Here is a 19,351-nt window from a genome sequence, read left to right as displayed (position 1 = left end):
CCTCGGTTCGTTCCGTTTCACTCGGTCTTAGTTTGCGGCTTGCGTTACGAAATTGCGGGTGACAGCCACCTTTATTTTTATTCATTCAATGTTTACACATTTTAATCGTGTATCTCTCGAGTTTAGATGGGTAAAATAAATTAACTTTTTACTCGAAATAACTTCTCATGTAACAATATTTTAAATAAGGAACCTTTCTAATGCTTACACAGACTTATTTTTCTTATATCATCAACAAACCTTATTTAGTGACATTAACTGATACTGATTATTGATATTCATGGTTGGTATTGATTATGATTATTGATAATTAAAATCGATCATCAATACTAAGTTTTGCTCTTATTTCAGGGCCATACCAGAGTCACCCCGATGGCTCCTCGCCACGAATAAGAAAAAGAAAGCAGAAATTGTTTTGAATCGAATAGCCGAGGTCAACAAACGTGATTTCAATTTAACCAACGAAGAAATCGAAATCTCAGGAACCAGTGATCGAACCGTGAGATTATGGAAGATATTCCTCGTTCCAAAACTTCTAAAGATTACACTCATCATGATGTTCAACTGGTAAGATTTTTTTTTTAATATATGTTTTATGAATTACCTCCGCCTTTTCTGCCAAGTAGGATGAAGTATATCACTTGAACCCAGTTTATTTCTCATATTAAGAACCAAAACTCTATCTTTCTCGGTTTTTGCGTAAACAAATACGGAAACACGTATTCAACAAATGCCTGGCCGAGTCTGGTTTCCGTGATAGCTATAAAATTTTCTCCGTAGTATTAGTATTCAAAAATTATAGTGAAAGAACTGACCTGCTCAATTATTGTTCCATCAGTCTCCTGCCGAGCAGGGAAGGGGGGAGTATAATACTTAAACTCTCTTTTATCTTGAACTTATCTCTTACTTGTATTAGGTATCAAAACTCTATATTTGTTTGTCTGTACGCAAGTTAATACGGAATCACGTGAAAGCGTATTTCAACCTCCAGTCTTTCAAATGGTCTTTTACGTCTTTTATAGATCTCCGCCGATTAATGGAAGAGTAAGTTCCGCTGTTTTGATTCAATTAACATTGAAACCATTGTGTAGAATAGTTAACAGGAAAAAAGGGCAAAAACAAAAAACAAAAAAAACAAATAGTCAACAAATTACTGTTACCAAATGCAATAAAAGTTATATTCCTATCTATCGAACAATTTCTTATATTACGTTTGACTCAAAATTAACAAATGGCGGACAGACACTTATTGAACATCTCCGAAGACTGATTTTTGAGTTGTGAATAAAAAAGACAAACACATATATAAGAAGTAATAGTTTTAAACGCAATAACATTTACGTTTTTTTACCGAATTTAAAAGAGAAAATAACAAAAAAAAGTAATTAAACCTTGGAGATGTTTGGTGAGTGTTTATCAACCATTTTAGATTTTGAATCTAACATAATACAGGATGTCTAAAAAGTCACTGAAAGGTTTTGAATTTAAATAGATTCTTTATTTTTGATGATATCTTTCTGTAATTTTAACACAATCCGATGAAGACATTAGGAACTTTGTAAAAATTTCAAAATTCAAAAAATCATTATTTATAAAAAAAATAATGTGCTTTAAATGTTGCCTATTTTCAGCTTCGCATATTTGTGCTCTTTCCAAAACTTTATTCATGACAGATTGTAAAATCTCTGGATTGCGATTTAACTCCCTTATTTCGTTAATGAGTTTGGGGTTTGTTAACATAGACTTTTTATTTAAGATATCCCCACAAGAAAAAATCGGGGCTAATCAAGTCTGGGGAGCGTGGTGGTCATTTGACATTGCCATAGCGAGAGATAATGTTGGTAAAACAGTTTCACAACTTGCCTATGTTGTTCAATATTATCTTTATCGATCATTAAGAACTGATCATTGATGGTAAAATGACAAAGATTTTCAACCTTTTGGTGACTTTTTGAACATCCTGAATATCTAACTGAACTTTTTAACTGAAAATAAAAGCGCTTACAAAGATTTAATTGCGTTAGGTAAGTATGTATAAAATCAACGTTCATTGCCTTTAGTAACAGTTTTTTGTAGACCCTTTGTTTTTTCACACCTTTTTCCTGTTGACCATTCTACACAATTGCCAATTTACAGTAAATGATATAAGTAATTATTTAAGGCGTGTGTTGTTGTTTCATAGTTCTGTGAAGATAGATATTTAACTGTATGTTATCTCATCTTGAGGAGGCCTCATGTTTTGACAAGCTTCTGGGCTTGAACTTTACTCCTGATCTGAAATGGGACATGTACATCAAATCTGTTACCAAGGCCGCTGGAAAAATGGTGGGATCCTTCTATGGATCCAGTAGATATCTCACTGCTGATGCAATTCTCTATCTATATAAGAGCCAGATACGTCCAAGGATGGAACACTGTTGCCACATCTGGTGAGGAGCTGCTAGAAAGGACTTGTCCTGCCTTGATAGAGTTCAAAATAGACTTTGCAGTCTCGTAGAAGATGTCCTTTTCTCTTCCCTGCAACCTCTATCTCACAGAAGAGATGTTGCGAGTTTGTCTCTGCTTTATCGTTATTTTCATGGAAAGTGTTCGACAGAGCTTCAGTCTATGGTCCTCCCTCGCCAAACTTTCACAAGAAGTACTCGTCTAGCTGAAAACACTATCAATAATTCCCCCCACTCTTTACCTGTGCCTAAACCTAAACGTAGATTCCGTGAACAAAGCTTCTTTCTTAGAACTGCACGCCTATGGAATTGTCTTCTGTTTTCCTGCTTTCCAGCTTACTACAATATGGTTGTCTTCAATTCTAACGTAAACAAGTTCTTGATAAGCCGTTCCACTTGTTAGCAAATTTACCGAATTTCCATTACTAACGATTACTATATTGTCCAATTTCTACTGTACACTCTTTAACCGTTATCCTCGAGTGGCCTCTTGGCCTTGATAAGTGGTGATCCTATGTAAAAAAAATGTCTGAAATTACAAAAAAAAAACTTTAATAAATTTTTATTGATTTGCCTTTTTATTTTTTATTTTTCCTGTCATGCGCTATAATCATACAGGTGTGTTGTGAGTTTTGTCTATTATGGATTGGTACTGAACACCGAACATCTAAGTGGAGACATCTACCTGAATTTCTTCTTTGGAGCCCTTGTTGAAATCCCTGCCTACATCGTATGCATGCTTCTACTGAATAGGATTGGTAGAAAGAAGCTGTATCTTATCTTCATGGTCTCAGCAAGTATCTCCGGAATCCTAACGATATTCCCATTCATGTACGCTTCCGATGGTAAGGATGAAGTGTTTTTTTTTATTAAGTTTGATATCAGACTGAATGTATGCATGGTTGCTCCAAATTATTATATAAACTAACCCGAAACTGAGTTTGAGAGTCTACTAGCGATCGAGTATAATAAATGTCACTTTAAATGAATAAAACTTACTAGACACAGACACGCACCTGGCTGGAAGAACAAAACGAAATACAGCTGAAAAACATCTTTTCAAAATTAAAATAATTGTTGACTGATTCCAAACAACCTGCAAAAGTTATTCTTATCTGAAAAAGGTGACCTGCAGTGTAAATTACTTTGTCGTGAAATCAAGATACTAGGGGCTTAGCTACATTGACAACGAAGATATATCTTATCTTCATGGTCTCAGCAAGTATCTCCAGAATCCTAACGATATTCCCATTCATGTACGCTTCCGATGGTAAGGATGATTTTTTTTAAAATTAAGTTTTATATTAGTCTCGATGTATGCATGGGTGTTCTAAATTACTAGATAAACTTACCCGAAACTTCACTTTAAATGAATAAAACTTACCAGACACAGTCACGCACCTGGCTGGAAGAACAAAACAAAATATGGTTAATTGACATGGAATCTGTGTTAAATAGAGAAGTAATCATCTATCTCAGCAAAAATAACCTACTTAGTGACACACAATATAGTTTCCGTTCTGCTAGATCTACAGCAGATGTACTTACAGTTATATCTCATAGGATTAACGAATCTCTCGACGGAGGTAACCTTTCTAGGGCAATTGCTCTGGACATAACGATGGCCTTTGGTAGGGTATGGCATGAAGGTTTACTTCACATTATCTCCAGCTATGGTATAGCTGGAAATGTCTTATCAATTATTAAATCATTTCTTTCTAATAGGTTCATAAGAGTAGTAGTTGATGGGAAAAAATCAGAAACTCACAGTATTAATGCTGGAGTCCCTCAGGGTCCATCCTGGGCCCAACTCTCTTCCTGATCTATTATCTTTACATCATCAATGCTCTGATTCCCATCTGGCATCAATTGAAATGAATGGCTCTAATCTTGGGGAGGCCTCATGTTTTGACAAGCTTCTGGGCTTGACCTTTACTCCTGATCTGAAATGGGACATGTACATCAAATCTGTTGCCAAGGCTGCTGGAAAAATGGTGGGATCCTTCTATCGATCCAGTAGATATCTTACTGCTGATGCAATTCTCTATCTATATAAGAGCCAGGTATGTCCAAGGATAGAGTACTGTTGCCACATCTGGTGAGGAGCTGCTAGAAAGGGCTTGTCCTGCCTTGATAGATTTCAAAATAGACTTTGTAGTCTCGTAGGAGATGTCCTTTTCTCTTCTCTGCAACCTCTATCTCACAGAAGAGATGTTGCGAGTTTGTCTCTGCTTTATCGTTATTTTCATGGCAAGTGCTCGACTGAGCTTCAATCTATGGTCCTCCCTCGCCAAACTTTCACAAGGAACACTCGTCTAGCTGAAAACACTATCAATAATCCCCTCACTCTTTATCTGTGCCTAAACCTAAACGTAGATTCCATGAACAAAGCTTCTGTCTTAGAAGTGCACGCCTGTGGAACTTTCTTCCGTTTTCCTGCTTTCCAGCTGACTATAATATGGTTGTCTTCAAGTCCAATGTAAACAAGTTCTTGATAAGCCGTTCCACTTAAGTTAACAAATTTTTCGAATTTCCATTACTAACGATTACTATATTGTCCAATTGACTACTATACACTCTTAACCCTTATCCTCAAGTGGCCTCTAGGCCTTGATAAGTGGTGATCCCTATGTAAAAAAACAAAAGAAAACACATCTTTTCGGAAATAAAATTATTTGTTAATTGATTGAAAATGACCTGCTTAGCTACATTGACAGCGAAGGCGAAATCTTAGTGGATGCATGAGCGTTCTAAATTTTTAATATAAATTAACTGAAGATTGAATTCAAGAAAACAATTCTGACAATTCCTCTCAGCGCTCCACTTTTCAGACGAAGTATGGAATAAGAACCCTGGAAGCTGAGAGACTCAAAGGGGACATTTTTCAATTGACACCGATTGATTGTCAGCGCACGTGTCATTTGTAAACATACACAACCTGAGTTGTTTGTTTTATTTATTGATTTTAAATATTAAGGTAAGATTTAAAGAAAAATAGGAGGAATATATTTTTTTATGTCAGGTGGGTTTTTTTATCTGGATTGGGTTCTTTCCTTTTATATTTTTTTAACAAAACTTTTCAATAAACAAAGCCAAAGATGGTGTCTATCGAGTAATTTCTCATTTTAAAATATCCCCATTTGAGTCTCTCAGCTTCCAGGGTCCTTATTCCATATTTCGTCCCACTTTTCTCACTAAAACTTTTCATATACTATCACCAACAATAAAGCATAGGAATGACTGCATTGACAACGAAGCCGAAATACCAGAATGCACATTTACAGGTGGATTTATGGGTGTTCCAAATTATTATATAAACTAACCTGAAATTTAGATTACGAGTTGACTACCGATCGCGTTTGATAAAACCACCTGCAAAGATTATCCTTATTTGAAAAGGTTTACCTGCAAACGTCAATACCTTGTCATTAAATAAACACACTAGAGAAGTGACTATATTTTCAGCTGAGGCGAAATCCCAAAATGTACGTTTCTATGTGAATACATTTGGGTGTCCCAAAGTATTATATCAACTAACCTGAAACTGTGATAGAGAATATACTAGTGATCGAGTTTGAGAAAGCCACTCACCCAATTTCTGTTCTTGTTCCACTGTTCTCACTAATCCACACTTGCTCATCACCACCCACAAAAAAATATCATCATCATCATCATCATCATCAAGGAGATGAAGGCGGATCGTGGTTAACGAGGTGGATTAACAATTTTGGTGTGCCAAGTTCGAATCCAGGTCGTTTCACAGAAACATTTTCACTTAGAATTCTTAATAGAAACGAATGCCAATAAAATCATTATGAATGATGATCAACAAGAACAACAATATTCATCATCATAGTCATCATCATCATCATAGCCATCATCATCATCATCATCATCATCATCATCGTCGTCGGCGGCGGCGTCGTCATCGTCATGATCATCATCATCATCATCATCGTCGCCGTTGTCGTTGTCATTGTCATCATCATCATCATCGTCGTCTTCATCACTGTTATCATGATCAGCAACAGCAGCAACATCGTCGTCATTGTCTTTCGTTTAAGGTTCATTTGATGACATGCTAGCATATGTTGGAAACATTCAAGAAATCCAGTTCTAAACAAGCCTATCTCTGACCAGGACTTTATTTATCCCTCTTTCTCTCGAGTTTATTGTTATCATTTCCTCCCATGTTTTTTTCTTCTTTTTCGTCTCCTATAAACTAAACCTAACTTCACTTTATCAACTGACCATGAACTTCCATCCATTTTTTTCAACGTAGCCATACCATCACAGTCTCCTGTGTTAGTGACCATTTCCTTATACTGTCCAGATTTAATCTTCATCCGGAGTCATCAGACTTAAGCCTATCTTTAAAAATCATATTAAATATCCATCCTATCATTTTCATATCGTTTCTCTCCATGCAACGCATGTCCTCAACCCTCACTGGTCAAGTTTCATTTACGAGTATCATTACATTGGGTACACATTTTTGATAGACTCTTCCTTTGACAAAGAGAATATTACGCATACATTAAAAGAGACATGTTATATATATATATATATATATATATATATATATATATATATATATAAACACACACACACATTAGACGATATGATCCACTAGACGATAAAATCAGCTATACAGCACACACACACACACACACACACACACACACACACACACACACACACACACACACATATATATATATATATATATATACACACACATATACTCATTATATGTGCATATATATATATGTATATATATATTAGTGTTGGGACGATTTATTAGAATGGGAATCGGAAAAATCAGAATTGGGGAAAATTGTGCTTATTTTCCGATGCCAAAAACGATTCCTTTAATTATCTCTTTTTCATTTGATTTTGATTAAAACAAAATCTTACACTGCTGGTAGTAATAATAAAATAATAAATATTTATTGATTTAAACTTCCAGTAAAACTACAATCGATAGATCACCCCCCCACACACACACAAGTGTATTTTTACTTTTGAAAAAATATATGTACACATTTAAGATGTAATTTTACAGTAATCGAGGAAAAATAACCATTTTATAGTTAAATATTTGGAAATTTGTAAAGAACCAGAATCAGAATCGGTAATTGTATCAGAATCGGGAATTTAGTTTATGATCGGTAATTGTATCGAAATCAGGAAAAATATTGGAATCATCCCATCACTAATATATATATATATATATATATATATATATATATATATATATATATATATATATATATATTCAACATACAACACATGCAACGCATGTCCTCAACTCTCTCTGGTCAAGTTTCACTTCCACACATCATCACACTGTGTACACAACGACTCCTCCCTTGACCGGCAATGGTGAAACAAAAACTGATTGATTTCACACACATTTTTTTATTTTCATTTGATCTCATACAGATTTACAATGGATTACAACGATGTTGGCCATCCTAAGCAAACTCTTCATCACCGGTACCTTTGGAATCATCTATCTGCATACCTGTGAACTGTACCCGACAGTCGTGAGAAACGGAGCCCTCGGAGCCCACTCTACCTTTGCTAGGTTAGGTGGCGCCGTATCTCCGTTCATTATGCAATTAGTAAGTAAAGTTTCCTTTGCTCTCTTTTCAATCCATTTGTCCAAATTTAGTTTCTTTAGTAATTTGTCCATAACTTTCACGGCGTCAGTCATCACAATATTGCATCTACTCTAAAAATTATCCTTACTTAAAATATGACCAATAGTTTTAAATCACTCTTTTACAAGGTCTTCAGATTTGTATCCAATCTAATAGATTCCGCACTATCAGCGAAGCTCCAACCCCTGTCCCATCACTACAGTTTTGTCATCCCTGTGCTTGTTTTATATTTTAATGGAATGTGCTCTGATGAACTCATCACACTTGTGCTCGCTCGGCGTACATACCCCCAACAAACTTGCTTAGCAAGAAAATCATACTCCTTCACCATCGAGGCCCCTAAATGCCGGGAAGCCTTCTACTCTAATAGTTTCTGCTTTCAGACTACTGGAATTTGGAACTCCCTTCCTGCTACCTATTTCCCTGACTGCATTGACAAGCAGAAGTTTGAATGCAATGTAAACCGACATCTCGTTAATCTCCCTTAAACATGGTCCCACATAGTAACCTCTAAAGGTCCAAGATGCGATATGCCTTGTTAGGGGTAAATATGACTAAAAAAAAAATGCAAAAACGATGGGGAATTGGATCCCACATGCCATCAGATTTGTAGATTTTTCTGAAGCATTTGACAGCATTCAACAGGCACCACTCTGAAGGATCTTGCACGAGAATGGCCTACCGGAAAAAACTTATCTCTGTAATAAAGCAAATATATGCAAACTTCAAATGTTAAATTCAAACAGAAGATGGTTTCAGCGATTGATTTATGGGTGATCATTGTAGTCTGCCAAGGATCGTGCTTTCAGTATTACGCTTTGCCATGGCTAATTGACTGGGTATTAAAAGGCAGTGAATACCACAGACCAAGGAAGCATTGGCAACAAAGTCCAAGTTGAAGCAAGAAGCATTGGTCGCTGTATCAGTTATTATAAAGCTTAACGCATGTTCTCTGTGACACATCAGCCACCTACAAACGTTTTTATCGACAAAAAAAAGCTGTAGTTAACAACTTTACTTAAAAAAACAAGGTAGTATGTACTATGATTTGCAGTGTACCTATTTACTATGCCTCCCCACGGAACAGAGTTAGACACAGGGTCGTTTTTTAACGTGGAGAAAAGGTACAAAAATAAAAATTGTCTCAGTCGTGAAGGATTACAATTTTTATTTTTGTACCTTTTCTCCACGCTAGACCTCAACAGGCCTCAGCAGCATTTAACCAGTTTTGTAAGATTTGACAAAAAAAACCATCATCCTCAGATCTACATTAAGATTTCTATAGCAGCAACATCTTGTCAACACTGTTATCTATCTATCTATCTATCTATCTATCCATCTATCTATCTATCTGTATGCCTATATATCTATCTATCTATCTATCTATCTGTATGTCTATCTATCTATCTATCTATCTGTATGCCTATCTATCTATCTGTATGTCTGTTTATCTATCTATCTATTTATATATATATATATATCTGTATGTCTATCTATCTGTCTATTTATCTATCTATCTATCTAGCTGTATGTCTATCTATCTATCTATCTATCTACCTGTCTGTCTATCTATCTATATGTCTATCCATCTATCTATCTGTCTATCTGTCTATCTATCTATCTATCTATCTATCTATCTATCTCTCTGTCTGTCTGTTTATCTATCTATCTATCCATCTATCTATCTATCTTTATATGTATATACTAGCCAAAGTACCCTCGTTGACTGGGTTCAAAAGCAGCTTACAGAAAATGGACTGATTTATGAAAATATGATAGGTTATGAAAAGGAAGAGTTGTAAAGAGATAGCTTCGAATTTGGGGGTATCAAAACCAAAGCAAAATATGATGAAAGTAAAAATAAAATAGATAAACCCCATAATTTATTATATCATACCTGTTCAAACTGAAACACTTATCACAATATTCTGCGGATCTATATTAAAAAACCTTGTTAAACTTTGTGACATATTTACATTCTATGGAGGTCAGGCGCGAACGAACACCCCATAATTTTATTATACCATATTTCTTCAAACTGAAACATAATTATCAAAGTATACGCAGATAGATATGAAAAGTCTTTATTAAAGTTTGTGCCTATTTCCATTCTATGGAGGCCAGACGTGAATGCAGACCCCACAATTTTATTATACCATCCCTATTTAAGTTAAAACATACTTATCAAAGTATTCTTATGTACATCTATATCAAAAACACATGTAAACGTTTTGTTTTAATTTTTAAATTTTTTATTTCCATACTTTGTGGACCAAGCGCGAATGCAGACCCCACAATTTTAATGAACCACCGTTCTGCCAGATCAAACATACCCATTCCTATGTCTCGATACATCTTCTATCATTATATGTAATTAGTTTTTTAAAATAGTCAACCATATAGGAGCCTATTCGTGACCACACACACACACACACACACACATTCAGCTTTATATTATAGATATATATATCCGTATGTTTATCTATCTACCTGTCTATCTATCTACTTGTCTATCTATCTATCTATCTATCTATTTATCTATCTATCTGGTCAGGTTCCTTGCCTGGACCAATGTGACCCTCTCTCTTCAGATTTCCCTGTCTTCCATCAACTGCTTCAAATCTTCAGGATCACAGTTAGCATCATGTCCAATTTGCTGAATGTACATGGATCTAGGTCGTCCTATGCTTGTACGCCTGTGCCATGCTGTCAAGGCTAACTACAAACTGAAAAGGTAGTTCTTCAGAGCAGTGGTGGGTCTGTTCTTGTTTAAGGTGTTACAATCTGGACAATTACCAAAAGATTGGAAAGAAAGCTAGACGGCATGTACACCCGTATGCTATGAAGAGTGTTAAATATATCTCAGCAAGATCATCCCACGAAGCAGCAACTTTATGGCAACCTACCTACCATATCTACTACCATCAGGGAGCGACGTCTACGATTTGCCTGTCACTGCTAGAGAAGCAAGCAAAAGCTGGTGAGAGAAACACTTGTATAGCAGTGAAACTTGGCATCTCTTAATCAGGCAAGAGAAGAAATTTGATGCGCTTGATTCCAAGTGCCTTAGATTGATTGTACGGATCCAATATAGCGATCGAATTACCAACCAAGAAATCAGAGATCGCACTAACCATCAGGTAGTATCATTAATAATCTGCAAACAACATCAAGACTGGCTTGAACATACCCTAAAGTAGGCTACAGAAAAACATTATCAATCAAGTACCCCAATAGACATCTGACGAAAAATAAAGAAGAAGAGGAAAACTGAAAGCATATTATCAAGAAAGATTGATTGCAACGGGAAGAAACTGGAGGGACGCTGTAGTTCTGGCTTCAGATCGAAAATTGACTGCCTCATGACGAGGAGTTCCTAAGTCTAAGACTTGAACCACCATCCCTCCAAATCACAGAAAAAAATATATAATCGAAGGCAGGATAATAAGACCCTCCCAATTTTTTTTAAGAGTAAACTACACACGGTGTTCTAGTTTGTTTAGTTAGCACCAATAAAAACAGGCCAATCTCTAAGTAGTAGTAAGACTTAAGTGGGAGCAAAAGTAATGCACTTTAATCCTATCCGGAAAATGTGTTCGTGTCAGTAGTTTACCTAAAAGCAAAGCTTTTTTTTCTATATTGTGGTTTTAAATTTGTAATTTCCAAAAAAATCTCTGAAGTATCGATCAATGTTATTTATAAAGAAAATTTATAGAAACCAATAAATACAGATGCGCAGAAGACATCAACTGAACAGAATTAAGACATACAACTGTGTGATAAGCTCATATATATTTTTCTTATGTAATACATCATCATAGTTAATTGCAATTTATTTGTTGTATAATATTTTGAAAAATCCCTTCATCAAATATGTTAGATGTTAGATCAGACGTGCATACTGGAGCTGTTTTTAGTTTCGTAAAAATTAAAAATTAATTTTATATGTTTGAAAAATTTCATTATTCATTATTTATATAAAGACATTTTGTTTTGAAGTAACTCGTTGTTAATTTTCTTTTTTTTTTTCATCAGCGAAATCTTGCTCCTGGAAAGTTCGGTGATAGTTTACCTTTGCTTTCGATGGGACTGGTCTGCATGTTAGCAGGGTTTTCATATTTATTCCTTCCTGAAACCAACAACAAACCAATGGACGACACGTTCGACGATGTTTTAAAGAAAACATCGACGAGGTAACAACATATTTTGTTGCTTAAATTCATTACATGTGGAATTATAATTGATTACAGTTTTATTCAGATTGTAGACCAATAATTCAATACACAGAATACACTGTTTGAAAATATCAATTCTTGCTTAGATAATAATTTTAATATAAACAATATTTCAGCCAATCAGAAGCGCAGAAAACATATTCCTCTACAATGTTCTAAAAAATTATATTGGGTTGCCATATTGAGAGATTGTCTTCTAGCTTATCATTTTGAATCTAAAGTGCTTAACAATGGCTTAATAAATAGTGGAAGTAAGTGTAACAGAAATGTGTAAGGAAAAATTCAAGATGGCGCCCGACTCTCTCTTTAACACGGTAAGTTCAGGAAAAGATGTTATAAATGTTGCAGCAATTCAATAATCTTTTTACACCGGTTCTGCACGGATTCCAACAACGGTAAAATATCCTCACACGGCACAAGAAGCAACAGCCACACGATTCCCCAGCCAACTCAATCGTCACTCCCCGACGTCTTTCCCCTCACCCGCTTTTATCGTCGTTCTAGGCCGGCTAAATTTGCATATTCCGAGAATTCGTGTGACTTTGCAAGACATCATACTTTACAAAAGACGGCGGCCGCCATCTTTGTCTTTCTTTTCTATTTTTGGTCGGTAACGCTGAGCTGGTCTCGAGGTAAGTCTTTTTCCCCTTATCCGTCTCTCCCACGTACCCACACAACACGCAAACACGCGGGCGCTTATCTCCTGGATGCACGTTACAGGAAGTGTGAAAATATTGTTTAAAAATGTCTTGATTGGATAATAATCTTAATATATCTCAGCCAACCAGATGTATAGAAAATATAAGTCATTGCAATATTTTTTTTTTAATTATATTTTAATTTGTTAAACTCCGACATAATTTTTGTGAGTTTAAACTGTTGAACTTTGCATAAATAAGTAAATATTGCTAAAGAAATATCAACTCTTTCAACCATATCATAAAGCACAATATTTCAGCCAATCAGAAGTGCAGAAAACATATACCCCCACAATATATCAAAATATTATATTGGAATATTGGAATGGTTTAATAAACAGCAGAAAAATGAACACATTGTTTAAAAATATCAACTCTTGATTGGACAATAAAATAAATATAAACAATGATATCTCAGCCAATCAGAAGTGCAGAAAATATACGCCTCTGCGATAATCAAAAAATATTATAATGCAATATTACAATGTTGAACTCATTGAATCTAAATATTAGGTTAGTGCAAAAATAATGTTTTTTGGCGTTCAACTTCAAGTCAAAAAACGACATCATTTTTGCACCAACCTAATAGCTACATGATTATTCGAAGTTCAACAACTAACGTTATCCACGTATCATTGAAATATCTTTCGTCTGTCTGCTCTTCCTTTACTGACTGGCTGTTCTTCCCTTGCCTATGAACTATCTAAAATCCCCACAGAGCAAACTGTATTAAATTCTTTGGGACAAAGTCTGTTTTCAACGCCCGTGTGAGGGAGGTTTGGGAATACCCAACTTGAGGTATCATCAGGACGCTGAGACGTAGGCCATCCTGAGCCGAACATTGACAGAAGAATCTGTGACGAACCCCATGGTCAAGGCCACTTTTCCCGACCTTATCGTCAACCACAAAGAGTGTTTATAAGGGGTGCCACCGTCGACCTGTTTGTCGAGTATCTGGGATTGTTGAAGGAGGAGATCTCCCCATGGAGCTAGGCGCCAGGTTAGGGTCATCTCAACAACTCCAAGTTTTTCTTCACCTGGCGATTGGCTCAAAACGCGTTGCTCCTCAATGCCAAATGTAAAAGTGAGGTCGTCCAGGTGTCTCTATTGCAGGACCTCAGCTGAGGAAACGCCATAACACGTGTTCTTTGAATACCGCAGACTCAGACAGTACTGGGCGTATGTCAACGAGGTGATGGCTCACATCGATCCCGAGTAGCCTCACCTACTGGACGTGTTCTACGTTATCCACAGTGCAGAGCCGCGACAGGTAGAGACGAATGGTGTTTCTTGCAATCCTGGCCATGGCCAGAATGGTGATATGGAGTTCTAGAATGCAAGAGATAGATAGGAACATAAACTGCAGTATTTTGCTTTAAAAAACAGACAGAAATTGTACTTAACAACTGTACTTGTTTATTGTGTTTCTATTTTGTTTTATTTAAATATTAAACATTTCATTCAAAATTGTAAAAATAGCAATATTGTATATTATTATTTTTTTAATCCTTTGAGATGAGGTCTTTATAATTTATGTATACATTTTTTGTGAACTGTTACCCTCATTTTCATAGTTGTTGCTGTTTCACCACGTTTCGGCCAACTTATCCTCTGGCCTTCTTCAGGTGATTAACTACGATAGGATAGGAATGCTGGGTCTCTTAATTGTATCTCAAATAATTACTACATTCCATAGTTGTTGTCTCAACACGTTTTGCTCAACTAATCCTCTGGACTGATTTGGTCAGGATTGAAACTGCTATCGTTAGACAATGCACACTTGGAACCGTAGATAGAGGTATAAAGTGTCTATAGTTCCAGGTGAGCATTGTCTGAAGATAGAGGTTTCAATCCTTCTCAAAGCAGGCCAGAGGTATAGTTGGTCAAAATGTGATGAAATAACAACTATGAAAATGAGGTTAACAGTCGGCAAAAAATGATTACATAAATACAATTTTTTTAAATACCAGCTCTTTCAATCATATTATATACGATAGATAATATCTCAGCCAATCAGAAGTGCAGAAAATATACACCTCTGCAATCGATAATATTTCAGCCAATCAGAAGTGCAGAAATATGCACCTCTGCAATCGATAATGTTTCAGCCAATTAGAAGTGCAGAAAATATAAACCTCTGCAACATTTAACAAAGTAAAAACAGAAATAATAATTGACGGCCGTACTTGTTTATTGCGGTTCTATTAAAAAATAAAAAATAAATATTTAATTCATACTTGTAAACACGAAAATTGATTTCAATTATCTTGCCACATAGGAGCATTATTAACACGGTCTTATGCCATTATTTGTTTCTAAAAAAGTTGTCTAATCATAAACATTTCCATCAACTTTAAAATCTTTGTTGCTGGTCAGCATTCTCAAACATGCATGTGTGTTGTCTTGCTCCAAGGACCAATGGTGATTCTGTTGAAACAATAATCATCTTGAAATGCTCACTCAATTTATTCAAATTATATATTCCTCGAAAAATAACTGTAACTGTAAAATCAAAGGGAGAGTAGAAAGAGAACAGAGAGAAAGAGAGAGAGAGAGAGAGAGTTACTTATATTTTAAGGATATTGCTTAATTATTATGGATTTATAAAACTATACTTAGTACGTCATTCCTCAGCTAAAGCTGAAAAGTCAAAAAGAAGAGTTGAAGGAAGGGAAGAGAGAGTTATTTAGGTTTTAAGCATATTGCTTAATTAACGTCGATTCTTCAGATCATCTACTCTTGCTTCCCTTATTTTGTCCTTTAGTCCTCACATTCCATGAACGATGTTTCTGACAAAGAGAAAATAATTGCTGTTTTCTGGGTCAGAATATATCCATCTAATACTCCTTCCTATTTACTTGCCTCCCCACGAGGGCATAGACACAAGGTCGGTTTTTAATGTAGGGAAAATCCAACTCCCTCCAAATGTTGCATTAGTGTTGGGGTCATATTTAAGAGATAGGATGGGGACATTCATATTTATGAGGGAGAGAAGAGAGACATTTCTGCAGGCAAAGAATTCTCAGTAACCTATTTTCAATATATTTCTAAATTGCATTGTTCATTATTTTTCTAGCTGACCTTTTTAATTCAGTTTTCATAAAAAGACTTGAACAATTCTTTTTTACAAACAAACATATCTAAACTATTTTATATGAAATTTAACAATGCGAAGTTCTAACATTCCATTTTCTGAATCTATTTCTGAATCTTGCTTACCAGGTTCGAATCTCGGTCTATCCCAATCTCATTTGCACTTATCTAATGTTCTTCTTATTTACAGGAAAAGGAGGACCGTTTTTCTTGTAACACAAAATGGGGAACTTTAGTTAGGAAAAAAAATGAATATTGTCTCATTCATGAATTCTTCTCCTCCACTGACCGAGGATAGAAAAGGCGAAGTGTAGCACCAGAACAGATATTACACTTTGCTCCCAACCAAAAGGTCAAAGCAACATGTCTCCATCTAATACTTATTGTTAGTTTTGGACCGTTTTTTGTTTTTGCTTCTTACATCAAGTGGCTTCATGCTTTATCTGGAGCTATTTACAAAGACTCAATCCTTGTCTGTTAGTATCTTAGTTGTTTATGTCCATTTGTCTTCCGGTTGATTCCCAGTTAAATATGATCCAACATTTGTCCAAAACGTTTCCTGTTTTCCAATATTTAGAAATAACGAATTCTCATGAGACTTTCATTCTCAACCTAATGATTTTAACTTTTTGTTGTATGTCCTTTGTTTCGTAAACCTTTTTTTCTGCTTGTGATATCTGCCAGAGTTTCTTGCTATTATTTTCGATGTGAAAAGAGAAAGAATGTTATTTATGTTCTAAACATATTGTTTAATTATTATTGATACATCAGATAATTTTCGGTGTGTCTTCTCACAACTTAATATGGTGATATGGAGTTCTAGAGTACAAAAGAAGGGATTGAGTCTTTTGCTGATCAGGATCTCGTCCACGTCTTCAAGCACCAGCTGAAAGTAAAGATCAGATGTGATAGGAAAAGATTAAATTCTGCGGCTTGTGACTGAAGATGGATTAAGATAGCGAATCTGTGCGTGCATAGAGATGCCAAGTTAGTTCGTGTTCCCCACCTAGTTCCTGATCTTGCTGAACTCCAGACTCCTAAAAACAATTGCTTAGACTAGGTTCTTAGCTAGCCGAGTAAATGTCCCCTTCCACCCTGATAGGAAACCTCCAAGATGCTCACACACAGAATTATTTTTCTTTTTCGTCGCCTGCTAGCCTAGTAAATTATCTTATCTTGGTGCATACCCACTCCTTTTTTTTTTCTTTGATCCTGTTGAGAATTCGGCCCCATTTAGAGAGTGACCTACTTGTTTTCGGGCCCAATCAAGCCAGAAAACAATGAGCGGTCTACCATTTAGAGAGGGTTGGGAGGGTTCTACTAATATCTTTTTATCTATTGCTTGGACTTTTTCTTAACTATTACGTACAATTATATTTATGCAGATATTCTACATGATTTATACTTGTATAATATTTGCGTAAAATCTTTACAGTAAATAAAAAATTGTTTCCATATATATTTATGTATACGTATATATTTTTATTTAATCTATTAGTCTATCTATCTATTTATATCTATAAAAGTGAACGTTTCTGTGGTGTGTGTGTGTGTGTGTGTGTGTGTGTGTGTGTGTGTCTGTCTGTCTATGTACATTTCCCTACGCAATAACTCTGTCAATTTTTAGTCTACAGACTCGAAATTTGATATACAGAGTACTGAGATGTGGGAAAATCGATGTGATTGGTTTTCGGCCAGAAATTTGGCTGTTAAGGGGTCAATTATAGTGTTAAAAAAGCTTCAACCAGAACTCGCTCCCATACTTACGAAACTATTTAAGCACTGCCTTAAGGAGAAGTGCTTTCCGACTCCCTGGAAGAACTCATCAGTTTGCCCTGTATTTAAGAATTCAGGTGATAAGTCATCTCCTTCTCAGTACAGACCAATAAGTCTCCAGTGTGTTATGAGTAAGTTGCTGGAATCCATATTAAATAGAGAAATAGTCAACCACCTCAGCAGAAGCAACCTTCTTAGTGACACACAATATGGTTTCCGCTCTGCAAGATCTACTGCAGATGTGCTGACGGTTATATCTCACAGGATTAGTGAATCTCTTGACAAAGGCTTCCTTTCTAGGGCAAATGCAAGTAACGTAAACGTGATTTCAATAAACGGTGTCCGCCATCTTGGATTTGAAACTGGAATCATTTGCGTTGCTTCAGTCATTACAAAGCAATGCCTCATTGTGGAACGATAAAGTTGTTGCCCTAAAGAAAACAACACTACAGCTTTATTTTTTTTAACTTTTATTGAAAAAATCAATTCAGGTAACTTGATTATGTAGTAGAGCTGACATCTATTCAATGTCATCATCATCTTTCGGCCTCAGTCGAGATTGAACTCACTACACCCTTCCTGTATTTCCTATCTGTCATAGCACCCAAAAGGCCTTCCTTGGAGATAAATGTATCTCATTGTATCCTATCTGGAAAAATTAACTTTCGTGATCGATCGTGAGATGACGGATGCCTCCACAGTACAAATGATGAAACGGGTTCATCTGTGGCACGTGCACAATGCCCAGCAAACTGAACATGTCTCTTACAAACTGAGGTTGATACTCTCGGTAAGTCTCCACATATCATTTCTAGAGTTGGGTGGTTTTGCCATGAGAGATTGAGTAATCTTCTCAAAAGATGTGTGTAAAATCCATCCAATGTAGCCATCTTCATCCTCAATCACCACCTCAATACAGGTCCGGAACTGGGAGCATGCTTATTCCGCAAGCACCAGCAGGAGCTCAGCGAATATTCTGTGGATAGCAGCGATCAAGCTGGTTTTGGTGTTGTGGGAGGTGTGGCAGAATGACGTAGCCCCCTTTTGGGGGCTTCTACATTAATAAACCTTGTGCCTATCGTTAGATTATATGTGAATATCGTTTATTCCCCCCAGGAAGCTGGTTGCATTCCCAGAATGTTTCTCAACCAAGTAACTCTCCCTGGGGAGGCGATAGTACCATAGAGATTATGTTAGTGATGTTCTCGACTTATGAGCAAACGAAGTAGTCTAGCTGGTTCAGGTCGGAGGAGGAAGGGAGCAGTGAGAGTAGGGCACAAAGTCATAGCACTCCTTCTGAAGCCATGCCTAGGTGTCTTTGGACTTGTGGGCTGGCGCAAGTCCTGCTGCCACATCCAGGGTCTGCCAGCGGTCATCTGATTGCACCAGCGGCTCATCACACTCTGCAACACATCCAGATACACTTGTGTTGACTTTCA

At 36.1% G+C, this 19,351-nt stretch overlaps 1 protein-coding gene across 3 annotated transcripts in view; it reads left to right on the top strand.

Annotated features, from left to right (window-relative positions):
* LOC145247513 (organic cation transporter protein-like) overlaps nt 1-19,351 on the top strand; it is a 128,699-nt gene that overhangs the window by 106,042 nt on the left and 3,306 nt on the right. For all 3 annotated transcript variants that reach the window (XM_080109329.1, XM_080109328.1, XM_080109327.1), the window contains exons 6-9: nt 352-567; nt 3,063-3,289; nt 7,890-8,071; nt 12,146-12,303. In XM_080109329.1, the coding sequence (XP_079965455.1) occupies nt 352-567; nt 3,063-3,289; nt 7,890-8,071; nt 12,146-12,303 (783 nt within the window). The remainder of the gene's footprint in view (nt 1-351; nt 568-3,062; nt 3,290-7,889; nt 8,072-12,145; nt 12,304-19,351) is intronic.

The sequence above is a fragment of the Euprymna scolopes genome, chromosome 25, assembly GCF_053919585.1.
Source record: "Euprymna scolopes isolate OS-2025 chromosome 25, ASM5391958v1, whole genome shotgun sequence".
NCBI classification, from domain to species: Eukaryota; Metazoa; Mollusca; class Cephalopoda; order Sepiida; family Sepiolidae; genus Euprymna; species Euprymna scolopes.
The sequence above is the reverse complement of the archived record's forward strand: the minus strand, read 5'-3'. Positions and strand labels throughout refer to the sequence as shown.